At 38.2% G+C, this 18442-nt stretch overlaps 1 protein-coding gene across 1 annotated transcript in view; it reads right to left on the bottom strand.

Moving 5' to 3' along the window:
• Positions 1-18442, bottom strand: part of LOC122789852 (THO complex subunit 2-like) — a 2223396-nt gene that overhangs the window by 620046 nt on the left and 1584908 nt on the right. The window contains exons 10-13 of the mRNA XM_044057286.1: positions 11721-11844; positions 9929-11394; positions 246-618; positions 28-130 (exon numbers count right to left, since the gene is read on the bottom strand). Of these exons, the coding sequence (XP_043913221.1) occupies positions 28-130; positions 246-618; positions 9929-11394; positions 11721-11844 (2066 nt within the window). The remainder of the gene's footprint in view (positions 1-27; positions 131-245; positions 619-9928; positions 11395-11720; positions 11845-18442) is intronic.

Genomic DNA, 18442 nt, shown 5'->3' with positions numbered 1-18442 from the left:
TATTAAACTCGAAGGTCAATTCCTTACCTGTTAACAGTACTGTTTCCATTACTAGCAGTTAGTTTTTGTGGAAGACCAACAGCTTTGTTAACAATTTTTACAGTGCCTAGAGACTTCTCCCGAGATTTATCTGTAAAGAAAATACGGATATAATTTGATATAATACTGATAAAATAAGGCCACAGTTAAATGCATCATAGTCAACACTCCATCAATTCAGAAGAGAAACAGAAATTAAGTCATACCCATATCGTCAACAGAATTTTCTTCAGGTTTAGTTATATTTGTCGTTATGGCTGCAGGTACACCAATAGCTCCGGGTCCATTCTGTATCGGCAACGGTGCTGCAATTCTTGTTGGAGGATCTTTGTGATGGAAATCATTTTCAGGTACCATGTATGGTTTCCTGCTTTTCAACTGGCCAGAGTAGCTGCAAGTCGCAATAAGTGTTACATGTGCACACACTACACAGGTAAATTCAATTAGATTTGCATTAACAGTTGCAAAAACTAATGCCTCTGCAGCTCTAGAAAATACTGTTTTTACTGAGTCTATATCAGAATCTCGAAGAAGCGTTTCAGCGAATGCCTCTTCATCTACACATACTGAACGAACGCACTAAACCGTGGTCGTTCACAGCTAATCAGCTAATTATCTATCAGATAATTTTATCAGCAGCTATCCAAACAGTGACCAGCTAACATTCAAGTATGAACTAAATATCATTAAAAGCGAAACTGTTCAGCAATGTGACAAAACTGCTACACACTTATACACTGAGACAAACAAAATCATCTCAAAAAGTTCAGTAACTGACTAAACAGAAAGCAGGACACTGCAGCACACCTACAAAAGAGTAGAAAACTAAGAACATAAATTCAAGCTCTCTCATGCTCAAAAGAACAAGTCAAAAACCTTGAATAAAAATGGAACACACACATCTGAATGACAATTGACAATGGAACAGAACACCAAGGCTACTGTCACAGGGATAAAGAAAACAAGATATTTTGGGTGCAGTCAATTTAATCCTAAGACATCTCATCCACAGCCTCTTAGAAGAGATTCTTTTGAGTATTCCACTCCCATTCTCTACAAACTTGTTGAATCCTATTTTATCGAGTAATGACATGAATAAAGTAGAACACTTCATATACAGGGATTAAACAGGTTCTCCCTCTCAGGTTTAATGAAAGAATTATCATGTAATAAAGCTAGCCATTCTTGATCAGTGAGATATTTATGCTTGCCCTTACAACTTTGTCCAAACAACTTTTTTTGCTGTTAATCAGTAGAACACTGATCCAAGATGGACTGTTTCAAGTCCAGCCTGGGAGCAAATGGAGTACACTGTAGTATTAAAAGTATAAAAGCATGCAAAACAAAATGCATGAAAATTCTAAATAACATGTATGAGGTTAACATAAATATACAAAGAAAACATGCCAGAAATAACTTCAGTATTGAGGATATAAACAATGGTGTTAGCATTTAAAAACAGTTACAAAATATATAGAAATCTCACTGCAGGTAGGGAAGACAGAACTGGGTAGGAAAGACAAGACAAGCATACCTCTCAACGGTACTGAATTCCTCAGTATTTACCGCTTTCAGGCTCAAAATAATAGGGTGCCAGGAATTCCGGAGTGGCCCCTTTAAATCCCTATTTTGTTTTTATTTGTTTTCATTTTTTTTACTCTCACATTAATAGTTCAACATTTATTTGTTTATTTAAAGCAAAAATACACAACAGAGTTTCTTTGTTTAAAAAAAAATAAATAGGAGTTTCCTACAGCAGTAGTCATTGCTGCTTGTGTTACAGCGATGGTGTTTGGTTAACTTTTGTCTCTATAGTGCGTTCCATTTTGCTGTGCGGGATCTCAGAGAGATAGAGACTTGCTGTCTGATTCAGGATGCTGCTGATGTACTGCTGCTGGTTTGTGAGTTTAACTGCTGATTAATTTTGTCCTTTAACTATTACCATGAAATCTTGATGAGTGTATGAGAAATAGGAAATACACCCTGGGGATCACTTCTGTGTCTCTGCTTGACAGTGGCACAGGAAAATAACTTTCTTGGGTGGCATAAGCCAGGGAACCTTGTTGGATAGGCTTACGTAGGCCCTTGGGTCGATAGCCTAGTACCTACCTATGAACCTATCATGACTCATCGCCCACGGCCAGGTTATTTTCCCAGCTTTAAACAAACACTGTGATCGTGAAGCTACGGAAAAGAACTCAACAGTTTGAGATTTGGTTCTTCGCCTGATGCAGAGAATCAGCAGAGGGGGTGGTAATGTTAGAGTTTTACCAAGAGTGGGATCAGAGCTTTCTGGGTTCAGACCTTTTTCTCACGGATGTGTTGTAGTAGGGGAGAAAAGAAGAAACCCTTTTGCCAACCTTGACAAGGTAAGGAACAATTTCAGAAAATGAGCAGCTTCTGACAGAGGCAGTCATGCAGAGTCTGGAGTACTTAAGTTTACAACTGACTGACTGTGATTTGGAAAATCATTGACACAACCAGAGTTTTCAGAGTACAAGCAGAAAGAGTGCAGTGAAATCTGTCCCAGATTGAATTTGAGTGCATGCAGCAATGGAGTTATAACACCGGGGCAGGTGAAGAGAACAACATTTATGAACTGCATTGTGAATCTCACCCCCAAAAAAGTAGTAGTATTGTAATCCATGACAGAATGTGCTGTGTCATAGAATACCAGGATCTCGGGTGGTACTTTAGTACTTAACACACCTGAAAACAGTAAAACTGTGCAATACGGTATGCTCTAGAGTGCTTTGTTCCTATTAAATGGACTCAAACGTAAGTTACAAGCATTTTTTTTCTCCTCTGATGACAGGGAATATAACCACTGCCAAGGACAAGGTCAAATTATGTTTTGAGATTCTTACTTTTCTGTGATAATCATTAAATCAGTAACAGAATGTTCACAAAACAAAAAACAAAAAATAAACTTGTAACCAAAAACAAAAATAGGCAGCAAGCTGTACAATTCCAACCAGTTTATTGTTAGCCTTTTCGTTCAGAAAACACATGAACTTCTTCAGACAAAGAAACCCAAAGAGTCCTCAGTTAAAATAATACTATCAATTAAGACGAGATAATTAATTATAAAACCAATTAACAATTTAAGAAATTTAAAGAGCCAGTGTTATACAAAGTAAAATGTATATGTGAATAACTATAAATGCTTTTTAAGAATACCCCACACATAAATTCCAGTTTACAATATTACAACAAATAGTTAGGAGCATTAGAGGTGGGCCCTGGGAATTAAAACTTGAAGAAAGTACAGTTGTGTACACTTACCATAAATGTAGATGTTCAAGTTTATTCACTGTTGCAGTCATTACATATGGGTAATCTGCTGGCAGGTTGCCCTCAGGCCTGAATAACAAAGTCTTGGGTCCTGCGTCGGTTGCGGTCTCCTCTTCCATGACGTCAGGGGGTATAAAACATTCAGCCAACACCATTTTATTCAGTTTTTCTTGCCCCAGATTGTCAGGTGCCCCCCAAATGGGGAGCAAAAAAAAAAAAAAAAAAATATATATATATATATATATATATATATATATATATATATATATAAATAAATAAACAGCAATATATGTAAATGCACTTTTAGCAACATAAACTTTATCTCCATCTAAAAGCAAATACACCACAAAGGCTTTAGAATATAGTGAAGGAAAGAGAAGTTATAGAAAAGGGGGATGGCGGGTGGGTAACCCGGACTGCAACAGTTAATACACTCGAACATCTACATTTATGGTAAGTGTACACAACTGTACTATGTTCTTCGTGTTTCACTGTTGCAGTCATTACATTTGGGTAGAATCCCAAAGCTATGGATGGGAGGATGGAACTAAATAGCATTAGGAGCGGCTATAAAGCCCTGCAATACTGCAGTGGCAAAGCCTGCCCTGGATTTCAAGAAGAGAGGCAAATGATAATGCTTTGTGAAGGTATGAACAGCTCCAAGTAGCAGCTTATAGAATGTCTTTGGTTGGAACTCCTCTAAGAAAGGCTGCTGAGGTAGAGGCAGCCCTGGTGGAATGTGACCCGATTCCCTTGGGCACAGGTTTCCCATGGTGCAAGTAGCAGAAACAAATGAAGTGGCTTAACCACTTAGAAACAGTCTGCTTTGACATAGCCTTCCCCTCTGATCCTGAAGCAAATGCCACCAGTAGTTGCTCATACCTACTTAGAGATTTGGTCCTGTTTAAGTAGAATCTTAGTTGTCTGTGTATGTCCAATGAATGCAGAATCCACTCCCCCTTGTTCTGCGGATTTGGGTAAAATGTTGGCAGGTGAATTGTTTGGTTAAGAGCCACACTGGATACCACCTTAGACATAAAGGAAGGACTGGTCCTGAGGGACACCCTGTCCGGGTAAAATGTAATAATAGGCTCCACAGCCATGAGAGCCTGTAGTTCTGAAACCCTTCTTGCTGAAGTGATTGCCAAGAGGAAAGCTGTTTTCCAAGATAAAAATTTTATATCCGCAATAGCTGCTGGTTCAAAAGGAGGCAGGGTGATTTTTTTCAGCACAAAATTGAGGTCCCATACAGGAGTTGGTGATCTTCTGGGAGGCCTTAAATTTTTGGCCCCTCTAAGATACTGTTTTAGCAGAGGATGAGAAAAGAGGGGAGGCTCTGTGTTGTAATGAGCCGAGATGGCAGAGGCATGGATTTTTACTGAAGAAAAAGATAGGCTCTTGTCAAGCATCTCAGTCAAGTATTGTAAAATCTGAGGGATATTTGGTTTTGCTGTGTCCGTTCCTTGTGCTTGGTTCCAAGCACAGAATCTCTTTCATTTATCAGCATAAGATTTTCTAGTACTAGGCCTTCTGGCTTCCAAAATGACATCCATCACAGATTTACTGAGAGGTGTTGTTTGAATAAGTAAATGATCAGCCATGCTGCAAGGTTCAGAGTTTGGAGCTGAGTGTACAGAATTTGATTGTTCTGCTGAGACAGTAGATGAGGTATTTGAGGCAAGTACCAAGGAGGGAGTTGAGACATATTCCTTAGAACTGGGTACCAGTGCTGGCGAGGCCAGTCCGGAGCAATCAGGAACATTTTTGTTTTTTCCTGTCTGACCTTTAGTAAGACCTTGGAGAGAAGAGGCAGAGGGGGAAAGGCATAGACTGATAGGTTTTTCCAAGTGAAGGATAGGGCTTCCACTTTCCATGCTTGTCTGTGATAAGTCTTTGTGCAGAATTTGTCCAGTTGATAATTTCAGGGAGAGGCAAATAGATCAATGTCTTGGCTCCCCCGTTTCTGTGTTACCATGCTGAAGATTTGTGGATCCAGTTTCCACTCGTGCGGGTCCATAAGATTTCAGCTTAGGTCGTCTGCCAGAGTATTTTGTTTTCCTGGCAGGAAATGAGCTTGAAGATAAGTGCCATGGCTAGTCTGCAAAGGTGGTAGGAATGTGTACCCCCCTGCTTGTTTATGTACCACATAACCGTGGTGTTGTCCGTCTTTATTAGCAGTTGTCCTGGATGAAGTAAGTCCTTGAAGGCTGTCAGAGCATTCTGAACAGCTAGCATTTCTTTCTCGTTGATATGCAGATGCATTTGATTTGGGCTCCATACGCCCTGAATACATCTCCCCGCCTGGTGGGCCCCCCAGGCATAGTCTGATGCGTCTGTAGTTAAGGTTTGGGTGGCAGGGGGTAGAGTGAATGACAGTCCCTTGTTTTGGTGACATGTCTCTGCACAAAGAAACTCCTGTGTAGGCAGGGAATGAGAGGAATCATTGTTTCCAGACTGTGACAATGTTGACTCCATAAACTTTTTAGGTACAAGTGAAGTTTCCTCATATGCAGTCTTGCATATGGAATCAGCAGAATGCAGGATGCCATGAACCCCAAAGCCGGCAGAATTTGTCTTGCAGAGAGCTGGATTTTTGTGTCCACTTGTTTGAAGTATGTTATCAATTGAATGTGTTTGTCTGGAGTGAGGTAAGCCATCTGGGCAGTTGTATTCAAGCTTGCACCCAGGAATGTAATTATTTGAGAGGGTACCAGCTGTGATTTCGTTTCGTTTATGGTGTACCCTAGGCATGTTAGAAGCCTTTTTACAAACACCAGATGTTGTAGAAGAGTGTCCACGTCCTCTGCCTGAATTAGACAATCATCCAGATAAGGATACATTTGAATGTTTCTTTGTCTGCAAAATGCAATTACTGGTGCCAGGCACTTTGTGAAGACCCTGGGCGCAGCAGATAAGTCAAAGGGCAGTGCAGAGAACTGGTAATGCAAGTAGCCTGCTTTGAAGCGGAGGTATCTTCTGCAGGATTCCCTGATTGGGATATGCAGGTAAGCCTCTTTTAAGTCTAGAGTTACCAACCAGGCATTCTTGCCTAGCATAGGCAGTAGCTGTTGTAGAGTCAGCATCTTGAATTTTGGAATGTCCAGGAAAGTATTTAGAATGGATAAGTCCAGAATTGGACGCCATGATTTGTCTTTTCTGGGTACCAGGAAAAATCTTGAATAAAAACCTTGTCCTTTTTCCTTTTCTGGTACTGGTTGAATAGCCCCCATATCCATGAGGGACATGACTTGTTTCTGGGCCTCTGCCCACTGATTTGCGGGCAGGTCTGGCCATCCATTTGGAACTGGCAATGTGTGAAAATGATATCTGTACCCCTGGGATACTATATTTAAGACCCACTTGTCCTGGGTAATTAGATGCCAATTTTGAGCATGAAGTGCTAGTTTTCCCCCCAAAGGGGCTGCCAAAAGAAAAGTGCTTGGAAATGGCAGAGGAAAGTCATTGAGACTGTTTACCGTAGGGTGGTGCTTTGCTACTTCCTGATTTGGAGGTGGAGGCACCCCATTGTTTTGTCCTGTAAGATCCTTGTGACTGAAACCTGGAGCCTTTGGAGTGTCCGGGTTTGACCTGAGCAGCTCTGTTATGTACTGGAAAGGACCAATTCTTAGTAGGCCAGTGCCTACTGAACCTGGGTGGCTGCACTTGCAAGAAATCTTTTACAGTTTGCATAGATTTAGCTTTGTCTTCCATCTTTTTTAAAACTTCTTCTGCCTTATTACCAAACAGACTGTCCTGCTGTAAAGGAGCATCCAACAATTTAGCTTTAACATGATCAGGCAGATTTTGCTCCTTGTGCCAAGCATGCCTTCTTATCGCAGATCCAGTTACGGCGGCCCTGCAAGAGGCCTCCAAGGAATCAAAACCACATTGCAAAGTATGCTTTCCAACTTGTTCAGCTAAATGCAATAAATCCTGTAACTCTACTTTCCACACAATCAGAAATCAATTTCATTTTCTGTTTCAGTAAGCCCATGACATGCTGCTGATATTTAAGCATATGAAATTGACAGTTTAAAGCCCTGATTGCGAGAGTTGCAGACATATAAACCCTTCTTACCCCATGTATCCAGCACCCTGGAGTCTCTATCAGAAGGGGTAGGACTTTTAGCAGTAGATGCCTTAACACCCTTGGGACCCTAAGAAATAGTTTCAGGGTCAGCAGTAGGATTTTTGAAAAGAAAATTGTGGGAGTCAGGAACCCTGTAATATCTGTCTGGCTTACTAGGAGCCGGAGGCAGGGAATCAAGAGCCATGCTGGATTCTGAGCAAACATTATCAACAATGTCTAAAACAGGAGGTAAAGCCAAAGGCCTATGCTGAGGAAGAAGAAAATCCCTAAGCCTCTTTTTGGATTCTGAAAAGTCCTGACTCTCCCAATGAAAATGTTCCCTTAAGGTATGCGAAGTCTCTCCAAAAGAAAAATCCTCAGGAGGAAAAGCAGAAGGGATGGATTCTTCTGCATCAGAGTCCTCATAAGGGGGGATAGAAAATTCCTGATCAGAAGAGGAAGCAGAAGAAATGGAAACCTGATATGAAGATTCATAATCAGTGCCTTGCCTAGGCCTCTTAGCAGGAGGGGGCTGGGAACCCCTGATCAAGGTAATTAATTGCTCAGCCATTTTGATCATTTGTTTTTTTAGACATAGGGGCCTGAGCACATGGCTCATGCATCGTTTTTTTAGGCACAGTAGTTGGTTTTGGCCTTGTTTTTGATAATGATGTCGGTTTAATATACAAATCTTTAGGCCTGAAAACACCCTCAGAAGCCGGTGCCTGCTCAGCGGCTCCGGACCCATCCAAGGAAGAGACATCCACGGGTTCAATACTTGAAGAATCATGCGGCATACCGGACTCCGAATGGGTCTTGGTAGAGGCCTGCGACTCAAAAGTAGCGGGCATCAGGGGCTGTGAAAGCACCTCACTGAGTACCGGCGAACCAGCGACTGGCTTAGGAGAAGCTTTGTCGTTGGTTTTGGACCTCAACGGTCTGTGTCTGTCTTTTTCCCTGCGTTTTTTGTGAATTCCGGTAGTCGAATTGCTAACCGACGACATTTCAGGATAGTTAAATCTTGAACCAAAGTATTTAGAAGCAAAAAATATACAGACGCTTAACAGTGCGTTGGTTAAATTTAGCACAAAACCGACAGCAAGGCACACTGTGGTCAGGGCCTAGGCAAGGAATACAGTACAAATGAAAATCCTTATGAGGTATTTGCTTCCCACAAGTAGACTCACAGGCAACAACGTAAATAGAGCGAACAGTCTGGTGCAGGAATGACAACAATTGATGTCTCGGCTCGGACTGTAAAATGTTTAATATCACAAAAAAACAGAACACACGTTAAGCGCTTTCATCTGGCTGGCAGACTTCTTCAGAACAAGATTAATAGTTACTGCACTCATTAAATACCAAAGTTTGGCGCCAACAAACTAAGAATTTAAATTTAAAAAGATATTGCGTAAATGCAATAAAAATTTTTTAAAAACATACTAACCAAATATGTTGTAAAATAGAACTACATATTTGATATATATTGCTTAATATATATTGCTTAATAACAATACTCATACTATACACCTGTAAGTTGATATATCGTGGCATGTATTTAAAAGCCCATCTATAAAAACTGTCTGTTTAAACTATAAAAACTATTTGGACATAATTAAGTAAGGTTTAATACTAATGAAATCATTGATGCCTGGGTAACTGGTGGCATCAACATAAATCTGCCACCTACTCTCTTTCATAGCCAATAATGCTTTGATATTTCCACCATACGGTGAAGGTCCCACTGTATCAATGATATTAAATTTGAAATAATGTCTATCATTACTATGTGATATGTGCCGATATAAGGCATTCTTGTTATCCTGAGTTCTAATACTGTATTGGTGTTCGTAGATGCGTCGTTTAAATTGTCTCTCGGTCTTGCCAATATAGAATGTGTTGCATTCCACACATGTAGCTAAATAAACCACAAACTTGGTGTTACAATTACCATATCTGCTATATACATATCTTTTATTAATATTGTCCAGCTTGCATCCCTTATCCTCGTTAATAAATTTACATTGGTTACACGCTCCACATTTTTTGGTAGATGTGCTTCCTCCTTTCTTCTTAATGCCATTAGATTCCAACAACTTCTTTATATTATAACCTGTTTTGTATACAATATTGGGATGCATACCCAATATCTGTGTTAATTCATCGTTACGTATAACCTGATTCCATCTATCCTTAATAAAAGTTTCAATGTTATGAACTATAGATGAATACATTAATACACATACCCTTCGGCTGTGTTCGTCTCCAGGGTTATTAGCTTGTGTTGAAATCACACTACCAAAATTCCCTAATAAGGGCATATACTTTTTACCCCATTCACTTGTGACATACTTGACTGTGTCATTCAAAAGGTTTACTGGGTACCCCCTTGATAGTGAACATTGATTTAATGAGTTCCAATTTTTTTAACATAATCTCCCTAGTGGAGGACATTCGGGCAGCCCTAATGCATTGCCCTTTGAAAATATTTTTGAACACGTGGGGAGGGTGATTACTACTGTATACCAAGTAATCATTGGAAAAAGTCTCTTTCCTATAATTACAAGATGTAAACCCATTGTCCCCTTGGCTAATATAAGTGTCCAAATACGCTATGCCACTAGTACTAATGGAGTGTGTAAACTTGAGGAATTCTGTTGTATTATTAATGTAACTGATGAAATCAGAGATCTTATCAATAGGTCCATCCCACAGCACAAAAAGGTCATCTAAAAACCTGGTGTAATGAACAATGTGCTGGTAGTATTCTGATTTGAACAGGTGTTCGGATTCCCATTCAAGCATTACCAGGTTTGCAAATATGGGAGCACAAACTGCTCCCATAGCCACTCCCCTGGTTTGTTTGAAAAACTCATTTTCAAACTGGATGTAATTGTGGTCCAAGACCAACCCCATCATGTCTGTAATGAGGCAAATTTTGTCCCAACTCAAGCTGGAGCATTTCCTCAAACTACTACTGAAGTACTCTAAGCCCAAATCCCTGGGGATGCAGGAGAATAAGTCGGTTACATCAATAGTAATATAAATGAGGTTGTTTCTCCATACTTGGGATGTTAACTGGCCCAAGAACGTCCAAGAATCTTTAATTAAGTGTGGAATATTTTTGTACACAGGCTTGACCCATGTGTCGATAGCTACACCCAACGGGAAGGTTTTTGCTTTGCTTCCTGAAATAATAGGCCTAAAGGGAGGGTGTGTTAAATTTTTATGGACTTTGGGGATACCAACAATCGTGGCTAATATAGGATATTCCACCTTTAGAAATTCGTATGTCTCAAAGCTAATCCTATTGTCCAACAAATATTCCTCCAATGCTAGATCAATACGCTTGTGACCTATATTGATTTCGTTGAGAGAAATAGCATCGTAATTCCCTGATTGATACAAAATGTGATATATATCATTGATGTAGTCCATTTTATTAAATACAACAATCCCTCCCCCTTTGTCTGGTTTCATTAACCTAACCTCTTTGTTGTTCACAAACTTCCATAGGCACTTATATTCATCCTCTGTCAAATTTGCCTGTGGACCCATATTGTTGCTATTCTCAACCTTAAAATTACTTCTGAAACTATAGATGTCATTACAAATCATTTTCTCAAAGCTGGCCACTTTTGTATTGCTTGGAGGTATATATGTGCTCCTCTTTTTAAGACCTTTGGGTACCGTATTGGTATTTTCACCATTATTTTGTCCAAATTGTATGGCTAAATTTAGCCTCCTACAGTATAATTTCACTTCTACAATTGTGTTCACCAGGTTGAAACCAACAGTAGGAATGAATTTCATGCCTTTTGAAAACACACTGAAAAATTCTTCAGTTATCTCAAGGTTGGTGTAATTAAACACATTAAACCCTTGTTTGGAATAAATAATATTGCTTCCAGTACTGTCATATGTTTCATTTATACCAACTACCACTTCCTGATGATTGTCTGTATGCCTAGATTCATTATTGTGTTCGAAACCTGGTAAATAGAGATATTCAATGCCATGGTCAAATAATTCATTAACATGTTCTATATTTGTGGTGTCTACACCACACATAATTTTCAAGGGTCTAATCATCTCATTCTCCTGTTCCTTGTTACATATGTGTTTTTTGATGGTGGGTAAAACCTGCCCCCTTGAAAATTCACATCTCCATCCATATTCCTGTGTTCATTATGAACATCCCTATCATAGTCCTTGGTCATACAATTCTTTGGCCAAATGTAAGCCCTTTGATTATCATATTGATCAACATCACAAACTATTTTCCTTTGTTTCCTTTCGTAAATTAAGGTTGCTTTACGGTTGGCATCTATAAACTGCTTGTCGTACAAGTCATTCCACTGACTGAACATGTCATTGTTAATGATGTCCACATTTAATTTGTCCACCTCATGTATTAAACTAGACAATTTATCATCATTTTTCTGGATCAATAATTTGATATAATTGAAACCAAAACTATCAAACAGTTTATTGAACTCCACTATAGTATCATGGTTCAAATCCTGCCCCATCGGTACTTTAAAAAATCTAATACCTTTGGGTACAACTTTTAAAGCTATACATTTACTAAAATAGGCATTTTCTATTTTTAAATTTTTAATGGCTGTAAGTTTTTTACCCAAAGCATATATAATTTCCTTAATACTGTCTTTCGAACTTTGTTTAGTGCCATTTATACATTGTTCATTATTACATCCACCATCGTATTTGTTATGTTTATCAAAATCAAAGTTATCATTCAAAAAATATATTTGGTTAGTATGTTTTTAAAAAATTTTTATTGCATTTACGCAGTATGTTTTTAAATTTAAATTCTTAGCTTTTTGGCGCCAAACTTTGGTATTTAATGAGTGCAGTAACTAGTAACTATTAATCTTGTTCTGAAGAAGTCTGCCAGCCAGATGAAAGCGCTTAACGTGTGTTCTGTTTTTTTGTGATATTAAACATTTTACAGTCCGAGCAGAGACATCAATTGCTGTCATTCCTGCACCAGACTGTTCACTCTATTTACGTTGTTGCCTGTGAGTCTAGTTGCGGTAGTGTCTGGTATGGAGAACAACGTGGGTTCTCAGGCTTCATTGGACAACGTGGACTTAGCTCATATACGTTTGGAGATCACTGCACTCAAGGAGGAAGTGTCTCGAATACTCGAACTTGTCGGGCGTTCCTTGTCAGTTATTAACCCGATTGGCGATACCAACACCAGGGACAAGCAACAGCTCAGTTTGTCCGGAGAGGAAGTTTCTCGCGTTGATAGGAGAGTGGTTGTGTCTGCTGTAGATGCGAGTACGCAGATTGAAATACCTAACGGACAAGGTAATCGAGGAGATGGTGGATTATTTTCATCTCAAGAATGTGTTATGAGTGAAAACAAGGATTTAAACATCAGCAAGTCATTGTTGGGTGATTTCACTTTTGACTTTAGCCTTTTCCATGTCCGTGACGAGGCTGAGCGGTTAGGGGCTCGACCTAAACGCCTGCAACCTGTGAAAACATACTCAGCCATTGCTAGGAAGCAAGCTGAGAATATAAAAGGTACTGATTTATATTCCAGTCCAAACGCTTTTAAAGGAGGGATTAACAACAAGTATAAGACTCTTGTAATGGACAAAATAAGTAGTGAAGGAATGAATGGTCATTTGGACCATTTTTTGAATGATAACTTTGATTTTGATAAACATAACAAATACGATGGTGGATGTAATAATGAACAATGTATAAATGGCACTAAACAAAGTTCGAAAGACAGTATTAAGGAAATGATATATGCTTTGGGTAAAAAACTTACAGCCATTAAAAATTTAAAAATAGAAAATGCCTATTTTAGTAAATGTATAGCTTTAAAAGTTGTACCCAAAGGTATTAGATTTTTTAAAGTACCGATGGGGCAGGATTTGAACCATGAAACTATAGTGGAGTTCAATAAACTGTTTTTATAGTTTTGGTTTCAATTATATCAAATTATTGATCCAGAAAAATGATGATAAATTGTCTAGTTTAATACATGAGGTGGACAAATTAAATGTGGACATCATTAACAATGACATGTTCAGTCAATGGAATGACTTGTACAACAAGCAGTTTATAGATGCCAACCATAAAGCAACCTTAATTTACGAAAGGAAACAAAGGAAAATAGTTTGTGATGTTGATCAATATGATAATCAAAGGGCTTACATTTGGCCAAAGAATTGTATGACCAAGGACTATGATAGGGATGTTCATAATGAACACAGGAATATGGATGGAGATATGAATTTTCAAGGGGGCAGGTTTTACCCACCATCAAAAAACATATATGTAACAAGGAACAGGAGAATGAGATGATTAGACCCTTGAAAATTATGTGTGGTGTAGACACCACAAATATAGAACATGTTAATGAATTATTTGACCATGGCATTGAATATCCCTATTTACCAGGTTTCGAACACAATAATGAATCTAGGCATACAGACAATCATCAGGAAGTGGTAGTTGGTATAAATGAAACATATGACAGTACTGGAAGCAATATTATTTATTCCAAACAAGGGTTCAATGTGTTTAATTACACCAACCTTGAGATAACTGAAGAATTTTTCAGTGTGTTTTCAAAAGGCATGAAATTCATTCCTACTGTTGGTTTCAACCTGGTGAACACAATTGTAGAAGTGAAATTATACTGTAGGAGGCTAAATTTAGCCATACAATTTGGACAAAATAATGGTGAAAATACCAATACGGTACCCAAAGGTCTTAAAAAGAGGAGCACATATATACCTCCAAGCAATACAAAAGTGGCCAGCTTTGAGAAAATAATTTGTAATGACATCTATAGTTTCAGAAATAATTTTAAGGTTGAGAATAGCAACAATATGGGTCCACAGGCAAATTTGACAGAGGATGAATATAAGTGCCTATGGAAGTTTGTGAACAACAAAGAGGTTAGGTTAATGAAACCAGACAAAGGGGGAGGGATTGTTGTATTTAATAAAATGGACTACATCAATGATATATATCACATTTTGTATCAATCAGGGAATTACGATGCTATTTCTCTCAACGAAATCAATATAGGTCACAAGCGTATTGATCTAGCATTGGAGGAATATTTGTTGGACAATAGGATTAGCTTTGAGACATACGAATTTCTAAAGGTGGAATATCCTATATTAGCCACGATTGTTGGTATCCCCAAAGTCCATAAAAATTTAACACACCCTCCCTTTAGGCCTATTATTTCAGGAAGCAAAGCAAAAACCTTCCCGTTGGGTGTAGCTATCGACACATGGGTCAAGCCTGTGTACAAAAATATTCCACACTTAATTAAAGATTCTTGGACGTTCTTGGGCCAGTTAACATCCCAAGTATGGAGAAACAACCTCATTTATATTACTACTGATGTAACCGACTTATTCTCCTGCATCCCCAGGGATTTGGGCTTAGAGTACTTCAGTAGTAGTTTGAGGAAATGCTCCAGCTTGAGTTGGGACAAAATTTGCCTCATTACAGACATGATGGGGTTGGTCTTGGACCACAATTACATCCAGTTTGAAAATTAGTTTTTCAAACAAACCAGGGGTGTGGCTATGGGGGCAGCTTGTGCTCCCATATTTGCAAACCTGGCGATGCTTGAATGGGAATCCGAACACCTGTTCAAATCAGAATACTACCAGCACATTGTTCATTACACCAGGTTTTTAGATGACCTTTCTGTGCTGTGGGATGGACCTATTGATAAGATCTCTGATTTCATCAGTTACATTAATAATACAACAGAATTCCTCAAGTTTACACACTCCATTAGTACTAGTGGCATAGCGTATTTGGACACTTATATTAGCCAAGGGGACAATGGGTTTACATCTTGTATTTATAGGAAAGAGACTTTTTCCAATGATTACTTGGTATACAGTAGTAATCACCCTCCCCACGTGTTCAAAAATATTTTCAAAGGGCAATGCATTAGGGCTGCCCGAATGTCCTCCACTAGGGAGATTATGTTAAAAGAATTGGAACTCATTAAATCAATGTTCACTATCAGGGGGTACCCAGTAAACCTTTTGAATGACACAGTCAAGTATGTCACAAGTGAATGGGGTAAAAAGTATATGTCCCTATTAGGGAATTTTGGTAGTGTGATTTCAACACAAGCTAATAACCCTGGAGACGAACACAGCCGAAGGGTATGTGTATTAATGTATTCATCTATAGTTCATAACATTGAAACTTTTATTAAGGATAGATGGAATCAGGTTATACGCAACGATGACTTAACACAGATATTGGGTATGCATCCCAATATTGTATACAAAACAGGTTATAATATAAAGAAGTTGTTGGAATCTAATGGCATTAAGAAGAAAGGAGGAAGCACATCTACCAAAAAATGCGGAGCGTGTAACCAATGTAAATTTATTAATGAGGATAAGGGATGCAAGCTGGACAATATTAATAAAACATATGTATATAGCAGATATGGTAATTGTAACACCAAGTTTGTGATTTATTTAGCTACATGTGTGGAATGCAATGCATTCTACATTGGCAAGACCGAGAGACAATTTAAACGACGCATCTACGAACACCAATACAGTATTAGAACTCAGGATAACAAGAATGCCTTATATCGGCACATTTCACATAGTAATGATAGACATTATTTCAAATTTAATATCCTTGATACAGTGGGACCTTCACCGTATGGTGGAAATATCAAAGCATTATTGGCTATGAAAGAGAGTAGGTGGCAGATTTATGTTGATGCCACCAGTTACCCAGGCATCAATGATTTCATTAGTATTAAACCTTACTTAATTAAGTCCAAATAGTTTTTATAGTTTAAACAGTTTTTATAGATGGGCTTTTAAATACATGCCACGATATATCAACTTACAGGCATATAGTATGAGTATTGTTATTAAGCAATATATATTAAGCAATATATATCAAATATGTAGTTGTTCTATTTTACAACATATTTGGTTAGTATGTTTTTAAAATTTTTTTTATTGCATTTACGCAGTATGTTTTTAAATTTAAATTCTTAGTTTTTTTGGCGCCAAACTTTGGTATTTAATGAGTGCAGTAACTATTAATCTTGTTCTGAAGAAGTCTGCCAGCCAGATGAAAGCGCTTAACGTGTGTTCTGTTTTTTTGTGATATTAAACATTTTACAGTCCGAGCCGAGACATCAATCGTTGTCATTCCTGCACCAGACTGTTCACTCTATTTACGTTGCTTCCCACAAGTAATACAATTATTAACTTTTACTGACATTGGTAAGGAGCAAGAAAGTTTCCCCAACGGGGTACTTAGCTTTAGTTTGAGGACTTTGGTTCTGAAACTTGAAAACGAAAATTTCAGAAGTCAGCCGACCAGCACTTGCGAACTGCTTCTGCTTCGGGCACCGCGCGGCAAGAAAGACTGATTACAATGGCGTCGGCTGCATATTTTATACCTCTGACGACCTGACGTCATGGAAGAGGAGACAGCAACCGACGCAGGACCCAAGACTTTGTTATTCAGGCCGACTGAGGGCAACCTGCCAGCAGATTACCCAAATGTAATGACTGCAACAGTGAATCACGAAGAACATCTTGCTTGGCAAATTAAAACATATACACGTGTTCCACCAGGGCTTAATGAATACTGCTCGATAAAATGTATTTTGAAATTAAAAGCTCTTCAAAGATGAAATTCGGTTGTATAACAACTTTTCTATTAGTTAAATAGCTACTGGCTAAAGGATTAACATTCATACCAGATAAGAGAACTGATATAGCAAGAACTATCATTGACTTAAAGTTATACATATGTAAAATGAACCTAGCAGTTCTGTTTGGGAATGGGTCTGCTATACACGATTTGGGTATATCTAGTATTTTCAACCCTCCTATTAATGAGTCTCTTGCCATATTCTAACGTATGTGTGAGATGGACAGAAGGTCTTTACTGGCAAAAAATCAACAGAGACAAGTTAAAAATATGACAGTTGATGAATTTGAACTACTTAACTTGTTGAAAATTTGCCATGTTAGGGTAATGAAGCCAGATAAAGATCAGCCTTGTGTTCATGGACGAAGTGGAGTATATTAACAAAATTTAGCTTAAATGAAGTGAATAGTGCACACAGAAAAATCAAAGAAAGTTTAAATGACCTGTTTTGGAAAACAGTATAGACATAGACACATATAATTAACTATGCATGCCGGCACCAGTAACACTAGTTTTATTTGTATCGCCCAAAATCCACAAAAGCATAATGGATCCACCTTTTAGGCCAACTGTGGATGGCAAGAGATCTATTACTTATGCATGTGCTAAATATGTGGACAGTAAACGTAAGCCATTTATTTGCAGTGAACCCCAAATTTGTAAGGATTCCTGTTTTTTTTTTTTTTTTTTTTAAGAGAATATTAATTCTCTTGAATTTGATCGAGTGTGTAATTTTTTGACGGTAGATATAAATTATCTGTATAAACAGTCATACTTCAAGAGGTTGGCATTGAATGGGTTAGTGAATTCCTATTTTTAAAGGGATGGACCAGCAAGAGATAAATGTAATTGCGTCCTTATTAGATCTAGTTTTGAATAACAACTTTATGCTTTTTGACAAAGAATATTTTTTTGCAAAAAATTGAGGTAGCCATGGGCTCCCCATGTGGAGGCAGTTTTGCAAATTCAGTCATGGCATTTTTGGGAAAGACATTTCCTATTCCAGAACCCCATTTTTTAAGGAAAATGTAAAATGGTACACTAGATATCAGGACGACATGTTTTTTATGTGGAAAGGAAGTCTAGATTCAGTAACTTTTATTAATGAAATGTTCAAATATACAGACTTCCTAGATTTCACTTTTGAGTTTAACACAGACTTCATTAATTTTCTGGACGTGTCACTATCTAAAGATAGCTCCAACAACAGATTTAAGACTATTATTTTCAGGAAACCTACTTACTCAAACACTTTTCTACACTTTAGTAGTAGCCACCCATTCCACCAGAAAAGGGCGGTTATTAAGGGCCAACTGGTTA

The sequence above is a fragment of the Protopterus annectens genome, chromosome 15.part0, assembly GCF_019279795.1.
Source record: "Protopterus annectens isolate FY-2018-M chromosome 15.part0, PAN1.0, whole genome shotgun sequence".
NCBI lineage: Eukaryota > Metazoa > Chordata > Ceratodontiformes > Protopteridae > Protopterus > Protopterus annectens.
The sequence above is the reverse complement of the archived record's forward strand: the minus strand, read 5'-3'. Positions and strand labels throughout refer to the sequence as shown.